This window comes from Hemibagrus wyckioides, linkage group LG09 (genome assembly GCF_019097595.1).
Source record: "Hemibagrus wyckioides isolate EC202008001 linkage group LG09, SWU_Hwy_1.0, whole genome shotgun sequence".
Classification (NCBI taxonomy): domain Eukaryota; kingdom Metazoa; phylum Chordata; class Actinopteri; order Siluriformes; family Bagridae; genus Hemibagrus; species Hemibagrus wyckioides.
This window is the reverse complement of record NC_080718.1, coordinates 24,785,891-24,801,380: the sequence shown is the minus strand read 5'-3', so window position 1 is coordinate 24,801,380 and position 15,490 is coordinate 24,785,891. Positions and strand designations below refer to the sequence as shown.

The 15,490-nt window shown below is 38.4% G+C and overlaps 1 protein-coding gene across 1 annotated transcript; it reads right to left on the bottom strand.

The window, feature by feature from the left end:
• Positions 1-268: 268 nt before the first annotated feature.
• On the bottom strand, positions 269-11,812 carry kcnk18 (potassium channel, subfamily K, member 18). The gene is made up of 3 exons (XM_058399950.1): positions 11,440-11,812; positions 10,851-10,988; positions 269-4,110 (listed from the first exon to the last, which is right to left on the bottom strand). The coding sequence occupies exons 1-3, from the start codon at positions 11,663-11,665 to the stop codon at positions 3,251-3,253; spliced, it is 1,224 nt and encodes a 407-aa protein (XP_058255933.1). The 5' UTR covers positions 11,666-11,812; the 3' UTR covers positions 269-3,250.
• Positions 11,813-15,490: the final 3,678 nt, after the last annotated feature.

Sequence of the window (15,490 nt, the reverse complement as noted above, 5' to 3'; positions counted from 1 at the left end):
AAAGACAGCCCACGTCAAATACACTAGCAACGAGAGTATAGATATGGCTTTTTATGTACCTTAAAAGCTTATCAGGAAATTGTAAACCAGATCTTATAAACAAGACATTTAACCCAAGCCGATGTTCTTAGACATGACTACATTTGGAGCTGTTTCAGCTCAGATCTTGGAACTACTATATGAGTGTGATAGTAAATTAAACTATTACTCCCAACCTATTAAGTGTCAGTATGAACTACATGTAACACAAGTTATGATAATATCACTGTGGCCTCCTTTGGGTAAAGGATATATACTGTAGCATGTCCAAAGCTACTGTTTACTATACTTAAGGGTGTTTATTATGCTTCAGATGAACCAAATCCCCTGTTTCAAAGTTCTCTCATTTTTTATTTTGTAAGAAATTCAATATCACCCATTGTAATTGATTCTGTTAGCTCAGCGATCTACTTTAGTTGCTGGTATCCAGAATAAAATGGCTCACATTCCCAGTTTCTTCCTGTAAGTACGCACTATATTGAGGCCTCGAAAGAGCTGTTTCTGTTTCAAATATGAAATTGTAATCTATGTACAGTTGTGCTCAAAATTCTGCATACCCTGAAAGAATTGCCATTTATATGGAAAATATGACTGATAATGCAAAAGATTCTTTTTCTTATATAAGGATAGTTATCATGTGAAGACATTAATTATCACATAGTTGTTTGACTCCCTTTTAAAACCTAATGATAACTGAACTCACCCAAACAACCCTGATCAAAAGTTTACATTTCCTTGAATGTTTGGCCACGTTATAAACACACAGGTTGATACACAGAGGTTTCAATGGCTATTAAAGGGAAGTTTCCACACCTGTGACAATTGTAGTTAGTGACTTAGCTGGATACTGCACCATGGGGAAGACAAAAGAACTGCCAATGGACCCGTGTAATAAGTTTAACTTTATAAAGCAGGAAAAGGATACAAAAAGATATCTCAACACTTGATAATGCCAGTCAGTACTGTTCAAAATCGGATAAATAGGTGGAAAATAAGAGGTTCTGTTGATAGTAAGCCGTGGTCAGGTAGATCAAGAAAGATTTCACCCATTACTGCCAGAAGAATTGTTCGGGATGCAAAGAAAAACCCACAAACAACTTCGAGAGAAATGCAGGCTGCTCTGGAAAAAAGTGGTGTTGTTGCACAATAAGGAGGTACTTAAACACAAATGACCTGCATGGTCAAGTTGCCAGGAAAAAGCCATTACTGCACCCATGCGACAAAAAGGCCTGCTTCCAGTACACCAGACTGCAACTAGTCAAACCACAACCATAAGCTCTATGTCTGGAGAGCAGCCTACGGTGAAAAGTACACCATACTAGTCACACTGTAAAGCATGGTGGTGGATCTTTTATGTTTTGGGGCTGTGAGAGCTCCAGTGGCACAGGGAAGTTAGCCAAAATTGATGGCGAGATGAATACAGCACGTTAACAGAAAATACTAGCAGACAATTTGCATTCTACAGCATGAACGCTGCGCATGGGACGCTCTTAAATGATCCTAAAATGACAATGATCCACAGCACAAGGCCAAGTTGACCCTTCAATGGCTACAGCAAAAAAGAGGTGAAAGTTCTGGAGTGGATATCACAGCCTCCTGACCTCAATATCATTCACTCAATTCAAATAAACATGCAATTTGTGCAACTCAACCAAAAAATGTACAGGAACTGGAGGCAATTTGCCGAGAAGAATGGGCAGCTATACCACTTGAGAGAATCAAGGACCTCATGCACAATTATTACAGAAGACTGCATGCCATCATTGATGCTAAAAGGGGGCAATACATGATACTAAGAACTAAAGATAGGCAAATTGTTTGTTTGTTTGATGATTGTGCAATTCTGTTATGCCTTACATATGAACTTGAGTCATATAAGCAATAAAATAAATTTGTTTTGCCTTCTCACTCAGGTTTTCTTTAAAGAATGGTAATTCTCCCATGGTATGCAAACATTTGAGCACAAACATATGCGTGGAATATTATTAATCAATGGTCTATCAGTGATATAGGTCATCATATTTGTGTCAGCACACACAAGGAAGAGTATTTCTTTACCTTTCTTTCCGATTTCAAGATGAACAACCCATAGCAGTTATAACAGCACTCCTTTATTGTGTAGGTTTGCTTGAAATACAAAGGCGAATATGCGACAATACTGTACAGGAATGTCTTGTTTAACTAGAGAACTATTTGTCATGGTTGGATTGATTTTACAGTAGATGCTACCAAATCACTAGGTTTCTTATATTATCTTTACATCACTGTATGACATCTTATCTAGGTCTCTGGATATGAGGGTTACCAAACTTGTAACACATAGTATGTACGCTCAGTCTCGGAGAACCATCATCATTTATTAAACCAGCAGTAAACCATTTGAATTCATTTAGCACATGCAAAGTAACCTCCAGGTCTGATAACATGCAGTGCAGACATATTGGGATTTATTCAAGGGCTCAATCCTGGTACTTACAATTTCTACACTATGCAGAAAAAGGCAGATTTCTCAAGATCCCAGCAATGGAAATGAAAATCATCAGGTGCATTAAAATGTTTATGTTTGGTCTTAAACACTGTTGTTCATCATCACAGTATTTAATAAAGATACGTGGCCACAATTAAGTTCGTTTCAGTTAGTACAAACTGTTACAATTTGGTTGTATTCAATTAGTACTCGCTATTTATGTGGAATTGACGTGATATGCATCTAGGCTGTGAGATATGGGATTGTCTGCTCCAGCTCAGGAAAATACTGTTTCGGCTCTGTGTTTATGATAAAACAGACTAGTTTCATATCATTTTACACTAAAATCAGTTCTGGCTCTAACCTAAAAATGGAATATTCACAATTGCAAGCTCTTTCGGTGCTGCTCTACAGAGAAAAAAGGAAAAATTTAGCTTGCACCAATAACATTAATGGCTTTCAGGGCTGCAAACCAGTCCAATTTGGTCATTTTAACTCAGATCTATTACGCAGCTCTCAATTGTACTCCAATAATCTCCAATGTTTGGTAAGGGAGAAATGTGAAAAGCTGAACTTTAACCCACGCTCATGCATCATAAATACTTATAATTCATCCATCTATCGAAACCCTTCCTTGAAACTTTTGGAAGCCAAAGCACTGACAAAAATCAGTAAGATGATTTAGATTAGCAAACAGTAAAGGAAACTTCAAGGAATCAATTCAATCATATCTGTCTACTGTACTCATGGATCCTCGATAGTTTCAGTATAGTGCCCTGTATACTTGTCCTGAATCTTGTACTTGCTCTTCTTTCCCACGCCGAGGCAGCTGAGGCAGCCGATGCAGCGGTGGTAACAGCTGATGATCCGTGACTGACCCAGCTTGAAGGACATGCTCATGATGGCCATGCCGGTGATGATGAAGAGGAAGGTGAGCAGGAAGAACTTGGGGTGCTTGGGCACAATGTCACCAAAACCGATAGTTGTAAGCGTTATGAAGCAGAAGTAGAACGCATCAAACCAGTTTAAGTCCGTCTCCCAAAGTGGCAGGATCAGTGCCCAACTCAGTATATAAGCAAAGACAAGGAGCAGGATCAGCAAGAACGGCACATTCAAACTTTCCATCTCTTGACCTATGCTATTAAAATCCCACATCTTGAAGCCCAAAGGCACTGGTGGCATCTGATTGAGCTGGGGGCAAGAACGTGTGCGTGCCAGAGGTCCGTTCTGACCAAATTTCTCCCGTGCAATGATCCTCTCAAAGATTGCAACATTTTTGAGAAACTGGGTAGACTTTTGCTTAACACTTGACTGCCTGAACATCACTTCGCGAATGTCCATTGGTTTACTCATCACGGTGTCCTGACTGGGGGTGTAGATGCTGTTATGGATTGTGACACTTTCCTGGCCTCCGCAGAGGTTCCTCAGCTGAGAGAGAAGATGTATGCAGGAAGAGTGTAACCTCTGGTAAGAGTTGGTGACGAGCCTTGCCAGAATGTCACCAACATCTGAAATGACTAGAAGCATGAGTGGAATTCCCAGCATGGCATAGATGATACACGCTGCTCTTCCAGGACCAGTCACTGGGTAGATCTCTCCATAACCTGAGACAGATAGAGGATAGTAGTTATTTTATTAACATATATATTCAAAATAAAAATCCTACAATATGTTTATCCACAGATTTTACAAATACTCAAACGTCTTTTGAATGAAATGAAATGTTTCTGCGAAAATAAAATACTATAATGAGTAGTAAAGAGTAATAAACTAAACAAACTTTGATTTTTGAAACAATATTAGCAGTTTTAGGACATTTCAAGAAATTTGATCATACTGAACATCTGAGAGTTTTAATATTTCATGTAATATTTTATGTAATGTTTGGAAATCTAAAATATTTTTTGTACTGAATGAGTAGTGCAGAATTCATAACATAAACTATGACATCAACATTTGTACCAAAATTTGGGCAGCTAAGACTTATACGCAGTACTGTACATTACCTCAGGGGGTTTAGATCTGCCAATTTCTAAAAAAAACGGTTTAAATTGATTGATTGATTGATTGACTGATTGATTGATTGATTTTTAATTTTCCTGAGCTAGAAATGTTGGTAAATCAAGAAAAAGAAGCCATGGTTTTGCTACAGTTTTCCCATCCTTCCATCCAACCTGACTGTGTTCCGTTGTCATAAATTCAGATAGAGCTTATGTAAGACAAGGTACTTTGCAAAGGAAGTAGTCAAAGTGAAACTGTGACTTTATGAAATCTGGAACAGCTTTACAAAGAAAAGTTCATTTCCGAGAATTAAATAGTGCCAGTTATAGTCACATAAACATTACAGCACAGTGAAATTCTTTCTTTGCATATCCCAGGTTTGGAAGATGGGGTCAGAGTGCAGGGTCAGCCATGATACAGCATCTCTGGAGCAGAGAAGGTTTAGAGCCTTGCTCAGGGGCCCAGCAGTGGGTGCTGGGGTTTGAACCCTGATCTTCCAATCAACAACCCAGAACCTTAAAGCCACCAACAACACACACATTTATAATCAACTGTACGTCATTGCATTGCTGCTAACTATCTTTTGTATTTACATCCAGAGCATTTTACTATTGCACTTTATTCATTACAACACTGTGGCACTGCCCTGTCCCTTGTCCATTATTGTCTTGGATTGTCTAACACTTAATGTAGTACACATAGTTCTGTGTTGTCTCCAGTAGATCTGCCTTTTATGTAGCATCATGGTCCTGCACCATAAATATAGGGTTGAGATTTTTAACAGGACATGGTGATACTGTTAAAAAACCCATTACATTAAATCAAACTTAACACACTCTAACTGTACATCCGTTAAAGAAGGTTTTCTTCTCTATTGAATTTCGATAATAAGGAAACTGTTTGTGAGTTTGGTGTTAACCTCTGTGATTTTGTCGGTCCCAGACTGACCTAATGAATGCATAAAAGAAGGTTTCAGCGTATTAGCTGCACTCATCTCCTCCTTCTCCTTCTGCTGCTCGTAGGCGAAGCTGTTATGAACTCTTAGAGACAGCGTTCTTCAGCCATGGCTACAAGATCAGATAGCGGATTTGTAACAGACTGGGGGAAATGCGGTATGGTGTAATTCTCTCAGGACTGTGATGAGAGCATTCGCACTTCTAAAGTGTTTCCTTCAACAGCTAGAGCTTCAGGTAGACTCTGATTATCGTACAGTTTCACTGTTAGATGTTAAATGAGATGTTCAAGATGGTTGCTGGTTCATGGATTATGTATATGGAAGCATATAGTTCTTTTGAAATGTAATTTATGTAACAGGCTTTTAAGATTTTGAGACATACTGATACTGATATGCAGGCATTAATCAATTTACCGGAATTGTGTTCTTCTAGGGTTTACATTTACATTCACAGCATTTGTCAAACGCCTTTATACTGACAGCTACTAAGTCCCTGATCTATGTGGAGTCTATGTTCTCTGTGTACCCATTGGGTTTCCTCAATGTTCTCTGGTTTCCTCCTACCTCTCAAAACTTGCTGGCAGGTGAACCGGCTACACTAAGCCGTGTATGAGTGTGTGAAAGTGTGTGTGGTTTCCTTGCAACAGACTAGTGTGTGTTCTTAATTGCGACCGTGAACCAGAATACAAGATGAATAAATGGATGGATGAATGGATGGATGGATGATCTTTTAACTTACTCTTCTGTTACAAGATATTGTTTATATCTATTCGGCTGGCAGCTACCTGGAATCATGGAACATTTCCCAGAATCCTCCACTACAAGGCTGGTTTATTCAGGTGATGTCAGGAAATAGACCTACATCAACATCCAAACCTTTATCCATTCAGGACCAGATCAAACAGCAAGATAGGTGTGTATTACAGCATTACAGCATCAGTGATACCATCCAGGGTGTTTTCCTGCCTCACACACATTGCTCCTGGGATAGACTCCTGTGATTCCAGGACACTAAAACCGAGTGAGTGAGAGAATAATGGCTTTTCTGCTTCTCATCCTCCAATAATCACTTAAAGATTGTTATGATTGTTGACTAAACCTACCCTTAATGGACATCTGCAGCACATGGCTAATGGATGAGGACATAACATCCTGAGACTGAGCCAACTCAACCAGTACATTTACTCTGTCCTAAGATCCAAACCACAACAACTGCATTATGTGAGTTAGTCATATTGATGAAAAGTTTTAAAGAGAATTTCTTGTTTGATGCCATTAGTCTTGGATCATTTTCCTTAAAGTATCATAGAGTAAAATTGATTTAAACCATGGTGCCGCAAGTGTGTGTTACACTTGTTAGTGTGTGTGTTAAACCTCTCCTAATGTACAGTATATGCATCATGGAGAAGTGGCGGTCTATAAGGTCCACCTACTTCCTGTAATATTTAATAAATATCTGGTTATCGGCTGGAGCCCACCTGCGGCTTTAAACGGCTTGGTCAGTTCTATAGTGTAGTGTTTCTTTTCCACGGATGGATGTAGAAAAGTATCACATCTGCATCTAATGTTCAGATGGTGTTGATGATCTGGATCAGGTGTGTTAGATTATAAAGTGGAAATAGCACCATGGCTGAGTCTTTGTTGGCTGGAACCTTGAAGACATGCCTTTAAAATGATGCTCATCATGAGACACTGAAACAAACAGAGACCCAATGAGAGGCAAAGAAATGTAGACACACACACACACAGACACACACACACAGAGGAAAGCAGACAGAGTAAAAGCAGACAGATATGAATGATGATACTGCTGATGCCAGTGGAATGTACGAGGGTTTGACCTGGGCTAATGAGGACAAGCTCAAGAAAGTCTGGACATCTGAAAGGTTTTCACAGAACATAAAATGGTGACTGGATTGAACACCATTCCGTTGTAATTGTAAAATATAATAACATAAATGTTAAATCTCCTTTTATAAATAATTTTTATTTTTCTCTGGTCATTTGAACACTGAAGGTACTGGAGTGAAAAAAGAGAGCAAAAGGAGTTAATTTTACTGATCTGATCTGGCAACCTTGTCTCATGAGATTCTAGAGAACTAACTGCTTTGCACTGGCTCATTATGTTACAGGAAACAGCTGCATGTAAGTACATAAAAAAGGTATCTTGGGGTTCTGCACTTGGCCTATAGAATCTATTCCCCCCAAAAATGGTTATATGTAGAACCCTTGGAGAGTAATAAACCTTTTATATTGAAACAGTTCTACATTTCTGAGAATGGTGAGATTAGTGCCATTATTTTTGGAGTTCATGCTGTTGTGAAATGACACATTTATGAAAAAGATTATTTTATTAAAAAAAAGATCAAATTGTTAAATTAGTGAAATAATTTTAAATGAAACATCATCATTACTATACTTACTATAGTTTTTTCGCAATACAATGTTGTTGCATTTGTTGAAATAAATGTATAATAATAATAATAATAATAATAATAATAATAATAATAATAATAATAATAATAATAATAATAAAGACCTGCTAAATGATTCTAAAATGATCCATCAAACCTGGATTCAAAGAACTCCATTTAACATAAAGAACCACATTATGGATCTTAAGACTATAGACAGCCAGTCAGATTGCAGTCTTTAAGATTCTGAATCTTGATGCCAGAACAGCATAGGTAATATTTCAGACTCTGTTGTCCCTCTCCAGAGCTCTTGAGGCTGAGACACTGATTATCAGTTCCTCCACATTGACCTGGAGGATTTGGACTATCACGTTCCCCTTAGATGAGCCTCAATGAATAGCATACATTTACATGTCTGGCAACTTACATTTTATTTCATTTTTTATCAAGGGCACAGCAGAGGCAGCTTGTTGGACCTGGGATTCAAACAAACAACCAACCTTCTGATCAGTAGTCCAACACCTTAAGCACCAAGCTACCACATCCCCTTTTTAGGCTTTTACCCAGAGTGACTTACATTTTATCTCATTTTATAGAACTAAGCAATTGGGGGTTAAGGGTCTTGTTCAAGGGCCCAGCAGTGGCAGCTTGGTGGAGCTGGGATTCAAACCCATAACCTTCTAATCAGTAGTCCAACACCATAACCACTAAGCTACCACATCCCCCATAAAGTTATACAGTCATGTAAAAAAGAAATTCCATGTTACAAAAAAAAGGTCTTCATTTATCTGGGCCTAAATAACAATTGTATTGTCCTCACTAACTTCTGTAAATGAACATTAACCTCATGTAACAATAAAAACAAATGAAATAGATTTCAATATATAGTCATTTCTACCCAAAAGTAAAACTTTCAGGATCCGAGTAAGACAAAATAAGAAAAAAAAAACAGAATTCAAAGAGGCTGTCCTCCATAGGGTGGACAGTTTTTCCATTTTTTCCACCCAACCCCCTGACCATCATCATAGGGTGGAGAGTTTTTCCATTTTTCCACCATAGGGTGGACAGTTTTTCCATTTTTTCCACACAAACCCCTGACTGTCATCATAGGATGGAGAGTTTTTCCATTTTTTCCACCCAACCCCCTGACCATCATCATAGGGTGGATAGTTTTTCCATTTTTCCACCATAGGGTGGACAGTTTTTCCATTTTTTCCACCCAACCCCCTGACCATCATCATAGGGTGGATAGTTTTTCCATTTTTCCACCATAGGGTGGACAGTTTTTCCATTTTTTCCACACAAACCCCTGACCATCATCATAGGGTGGACAGTTTTTCCATTTTTTCCACCCAACCCCCTGACCATCATCATAGGGTGGACAGTTTTTCCATTTTTTCCACACAAACCCCTGACCATCATCATAGGGTGGACAGTTTTTCCATTTTTTCCACACAAACCCCTGACCATCATCATAGGGTGGACAGTTTTTCCATTTTTTCCACACAAACCCCTGACCGTCATCATAGGATGGAGAGTTTTTCCATTTTTCCATCAAAGGGTGGAGAGTTTTTCTATTTTTTCCATCATAGGATGGAGAGTTTTTCCATTTTTTCCACCATAGGGTGGAGAGTTTTTTTTCCATTTTTTCCACCCAAACCACTGACCATCAGCCCATTATCATGTGACATCATCAGAAATTGAAAACATTCCCACAAAACTTTTTCTCAAGTAACCATAGAAGCAATTTCCTGTTTAATTTTTAAATGATTTTTATCGGTGTGACTGAGTCAGTTTCACTTCTTTTTTTCTACTTTTTTTTTCCTCACAACACTTGTTACGCTTTCTGAAAGTAAATTTTACGAACTTGAGCAACTGATAAAGGAGCATCTCTTCTGCTTCTGCATGTTAGAAAAAAATGAATGCGTTGCCTTTCTGCTGTTCTTATGTGGTTGGCCTGGTTACAGCTTAGGCTCTGTGATGATAGCCGATTAGAAGCAAAGTACACAATATATTGTGCAAATAAATCTTACTGCTTGAGTAAGCGTGAGAGAGAGAGAGAGAGAGAGAGAGAGAGAGAGAGGGACGGAAGAATATAATGTAAAACTCAGAGCAGATATTTTCAGACCTTATGTTATGACTGTACAGTGAAAATTTCCCCAGCTCCATAACACATCACTTCTTTTCTCTCTTTTCTCCAAATGATGAATCTCTGCATTTTAGTCAAACCCCAGCAGCTTTTGCTCCACAATGAAACCTAATTACTGTCCAATTACAAAGCCCTCTATCAGATTTGGGGAATTGATGAGACACCAATCAGCGAGGATCGCTCAGGCTTCAATCAATCAAGCACAAACACAACAAAACACACTCTTTATATTTATATCTAAATGAAAGCAAGATGATTCTGATGATGGTTGCTTCCATGAGTGACAAGAGAATTAAGAGCCTTGTATAACAAATCTGCTGAATGTTTCCCATGCAGTATAGCAAAAGTGTTGTTATCAGTATGAGCAAACCTGAGTGGGATTTTATGCAAGGAATCAGGGACTGATTTAAAGTGCCATAATATTAGGGACACCACTTTTAATGAGGTACAAACACTGCACTGTTTTTCTTTTGTTTTGGTTTTTTTCTCATTTCCTTCTCAAATGCGTTGTTATGATGGATGCAGTGAACCAGTGCAAAGGTTGTACCACAGAAAGATATCTGACAGTTATCCTACAGAGTATAAGAATTGACATAAGAATGGCTTAATAAAACTACTTACAGAGCTTAAAAAGCATGTATTATGTGCATAGGTTAGGAGTTTGGCATAAAAAAAAAAACTGTCCCGATTTATTTCAGTCTATTTATTGCGTGCCAGTTTGCATGTAAAACAGTAAGTGATCAGGCTATGAAAGGGAAAAAAAGAAAGAGAAAGAAAATGGCAAATGGATATAGTGAGGCAGAGAGAATTGGAGTGTTCACTCACCCACAGTGGTGAAGACGGTGCAGCAGAAGAAGAGCGAGCCATAAAAGTTCCAGTTTTTATGACTCTGAGACCACACGGATTGGTATCCCCCTCTGATCTTCTGCTCTATGGCACCCACGAGAACCTCCTCAGACTCATCTGAACATCCCAGAAAAAACTCAGTGTCATTTCATAAACAATCTCAATTCGTCATTTTAATGTGGTAAAGATTACGGCACAGCAAAGCATGCAGAACTAAAAAGGCAATTCAGCTGGATGACTAGAAATGGGCTCAGTAATGCAACAGAAACAGCAACAGCAGGATAAACGTGTCCTTCGTTTGCTCTATAGAAATGACATTCAGTGTTCTTAGTAGACTATTATGAGGTTCAATCGGGAGGAAAAATACTATTATTATTATTATTATTATTATTATTGTTATTATTGTCATTATTATTATTATTATTATTATTATTATGACTAATGAATTACTTAAATAACTCCAAAACATCACAAACACAGACGTTCTGCAGTTAGTGACATAATTACCGCAAAACGGAAAGAAAGAAAGAAAGAAAGAAAGAAAGAAAGAAAGAATCAATAGTCATACCGGAGTGGTTGCGCATGGTCGCGACGACTTGGCGCACGAAATTTCGGTACTCGTCCGTGTCATTTCTCGGTCTTCCCTCGATCACCTGGAAGACCACGGCACCGAGCACGGCGTATCCGATGAGAGAGAGGATGAGCACGACGTGAGGGAAAAGCGCCCACATGCATTTCGCCGCTTTCCTCCTGACCGCCGGGCGCGCGCGCCTCTCTTTCACAGCCACGGACATCTTCTAGCGCTCTGCGTCGCCGTCTTCTGCATGTTATGCGTGTCAGCGTCCCGACGACTGACTTATGGCGGGTTGCCAGATTGCTCGAAGACGTTTAAGACCCTCCCGAGGGCATAAAAGCGTGTTCCCAAAGTCGTTGGCTCTCAGACAGACAGACAGAATGCGCTGCAAGTGGGCGTCTCAAGCGCGCGCCTCCTCTCGAGACAACTATTGTTCTGAATTAATAATCGGGCATTGAGAGATGTTCTTCATTTATTACGTAACGCGCATTGTGGGACTCTAAGTGCTATGTATCAATCCAAATGCATCAAAAAGTAATAGTCTTTTAGACAAAAATAAAACAAACACAAACAAACGTGCAAGCAAGCAAACAACAACAACAACAACAACATGGTGTTTTCTCAACTCAAGCATGGTGTGTCCTAAACCTCAGCTACCTCACTCCTGTTCAAAATTAGTCTCAGACAGACAAAGAAATATTTATTTATTTATTTATTTATTTATTTATTTATTTATTTATTTATTGTTTGGGCATGACCAATTTTCTGATAAATATATCTTGCAAAATGTTAACTAACTAGAAGCACAATTGAAATTTGTGGATATCTGATCAAGCACCCATGGGAGATTTGTAATCATCCCTTTCCAGAATTCATCCCTTGGCTGTTAAAATAACCTTCACTTTACTGGAAAGGCTTTCCAAACGCATATATATGCAGAACACTCGAGATCTTCCACACCATTTGGTCACGGAGCTTTGCTTTGTAGACAGGTGTATTGTCATGCTGGAACAGGTTTGGGCATGTTAGTTCCAAGTCAAATCAATTCAAGAAGCCTTTATTGTCATTTCAGCCATATATAGCTGATGCAGTACATAGTGAAATGAAACAACATTTTTCTAGAACCATGGTGCTATATAAAACAAACAGGGCTACATGAGACAGAACGGAGTTACAAAAAAAACAAAAACACAGAGCTAAGGACTAAAGGGTAAGTTGTCCTAGCCACATAAATGCATAGTGTGCAAACAGTGCAAGACAGAAAGTACAAACAAACAGTACAACACATAAAATCAGTGCTGACCAGAGTGAAGGGAAATCATAAATCTACAGCACACAAAGATCCTTTACAAGTGTGTGCTTCCAACTTTGTGGAGACAGTTTAGGGAGGAAACACATATGAGTGTGATGGTCAGGTGTCCACATACCTTTGGCCATATATAATGTACATTCCCTCTTCAATCATAGTGTCAATGAATATGTAATATCTGAGTGATGGTCCAGTGTTAGAACAACGATGACACTGTGGTGATACAAGACACAGCACTGCAGTGTTACTAGGATTTATAAGCACTGTGTATTTTACTGGCCTTGTTAAACAGCTATGCAGCTTGTAGGAGTGACACCGAGGTGATTAAACCACCAGTTGATAAATGTACCACCAATATACCCAATACCATGTGTCTTTGCTTTGCCAGGAAAAATCTATTACCCAAATAATATCTTGGCAGTAGTGTTTTTATAGTGGGCGCTTGCCATTTATGGATGCAGACGATGGAGCTTGTATACTGTTCAGAAAAAAACCGTAGACTAAAATCAGCAATTGTGTACCTGCAAAGTTCAGCTATATGCCAGGAGCTCCTGATAAAAATCAATACAAACATTTCTATGTCTCATGGACAATAAAATCAACCCCAAACCTCTCTACAGCTGAACCTCTCTACAGCTGAACAATTTCATTTCATGTGCCATGTGTACACACACAACTTCTTTATATATTTATAGCCTAGCTGCTGAATACAAGCTGCTGAGGCAACAACTGTTGCTCTGATAGTGAGTGATAGTGAGCAGGCTGGAGTGTACAACAAGTGTGGTTCTCCATCACTGAGTTGCATATTAGTTATTATAATCAAGTAGATCTAAAAAAATATGTTAAAAACAACAGCAAGAAAAAGCAAGATAAAAATGCATAAAAAACTGAACAGACTCTTAAGAATACAGAAATTTGCGAGGATCTTATGATACAAAAACCTTTGAAAAATACAGAAAAAAAAAGAAAGAGGGTGTGTACAACTGGAGAAAAGCGCTATCTGCCCTCTTCTGCATATATGAGGATGGCTATGATAGGCTAGTGTGTCACTGTGATTGATGAAAGAGAGAGAGAGAGAGACAGAGAGACAGAGAGAGAGAGAGAGAGAGAGAGAGAGAGAGAAAGAGAGAGAGCGAGAGAGAGAGACTTCCCACCCAGAGAGAACAGTACAAGAGAGTTAAGCCCTTATGGACTCCCATATGGCTGTGGCTTTGTCTAAGTTTGTGATCTCCAGACACTCTTCTGTTGCTCAAATCATGAGCCAGCAAAAGCATCCTTTGTACCTCGGACTATGGACTAGAGGCGCTATGGTCAAGTAGAGAGCTCATTCTAAACCTCAGCTAATGCAACGCAACACAGGTCATTAGCCGCACCCACTGTCCTTTCCGGCCATTACATATTTATGCAGATATCCATCAGTGATTATGTTTTTTAACTCAAGAGTTGTTCACAAGGTATACAAAACTGCTTTACTTATTGACAGTGCATATCCTTTCCCTTATATAACAATGTATACTTTTAATTTAATTTAATTTAATTTAATTTAATTTAATTTAATTTAATTTAATTTAATTTAATTTAATTTAATTTAATTTAATTTTAAACATAATATATTTATTTGATTTTACATTTTATTTATTTAGTTATTTATGTATTTATTTATGTGTTTGATTGTTTTTGTATTTACTATTTTAGCTGTTTTTACTATTTTATTCCATTCTACTTTTATTCAGTTTTACTCTAGTTTCCTAGACGGTCGTAAAAATCATTTTACACTGCATGTAATATTGCGTACGACTGTGCATGAGATGAAAAAAATGTATTTCATAAAAACCACCTCTCACACAAGCCAACCAAAAAGAATCCCAACTGTGTGTGATATTGCATGATCTGGAAACATTAGCAGGGTGTTGCTGCACACTGATTCATTAGATACCACTTTTGCCCATCATCAGTAGGTCTGTAAGTCACAGAGTCATATCCATGTGGGACCTGTGTGTTTTTAGTTTGTAGCTAAGTGATGGTACCACAAGAGAACAATGAACAGACGGGCTTTTAGAATAAACGTTAACCAGGTAGGGCTAAAACATGGTATTGTTTCAGAGTATGCATTATGAAGTTTTTGCACACCACATTTCAATACTGCCATCAACTGCTGTTATTATATAATACGTGTATATACGTTTACTACACTCTTTGTCTACAATTCTCGTATTTTTGCACAGTGTACTGTATAATATACAGAATGTAGACTGGTCGGCGCTATTTTGTGTATCTGTCCTGTAGTGCTTTGTATTGTTGGTTTGCACTAGGTTGCGCATGTATGTGGCTAGGACAACTTACTTTAAGTTTTTAGCTCTACGTTGTTTTATGTAGCACCATGGTCCCGGAGAAACGTTTTTTTTTCATTTCACTGTGTACTCTGTCAGGTAATAATGAAATAAACATTCACTGACTAGTGCTCAGATGTGTGTTTGGATAAACCATGGCTACATGCAGTCCAACAAACCCACATAATTTTGGTCAAAATCAAAGTGCTATCAGTTCCAAGACTACCAAAGAGCCACTGCTAGACTTAAGAAGAACCTTAATTCACTTTTGGTGGTACAAACACACTCAAAAGTTCAACCTTCTTTATCCAACGCCACAGTCTCCAGCAACTCCTGAGGCATCCTTAGATATTCCCAACTATGAAATTTAATCACTCTAGCAGGTCCTATGTCCGCTCCAGAGACA

Coding starts and splice junctions, on each gene's coding strand:
- kcnk18 (XM_058399950.1), bottom strand. CDS start 11,665: ATGTCCGTGGCTGTGAAAGAGAGGCGCGCGCGCCCGGCGGTCAGGAGG. Junction 10,989..11,439: donor GACCATGCGCAACCACTCCG/GTATGACTATTG, acceptor TGGGATGTTCAG/ATGAGTCTGAGGAGGTTCTC. Junction 4,111..10,850: donor CACCGTCTTCACCACTGTGG/GTGAGTGAACAC, acceptor TATCTGTCTCAG/GTTATGGAGAGATCTACCCA.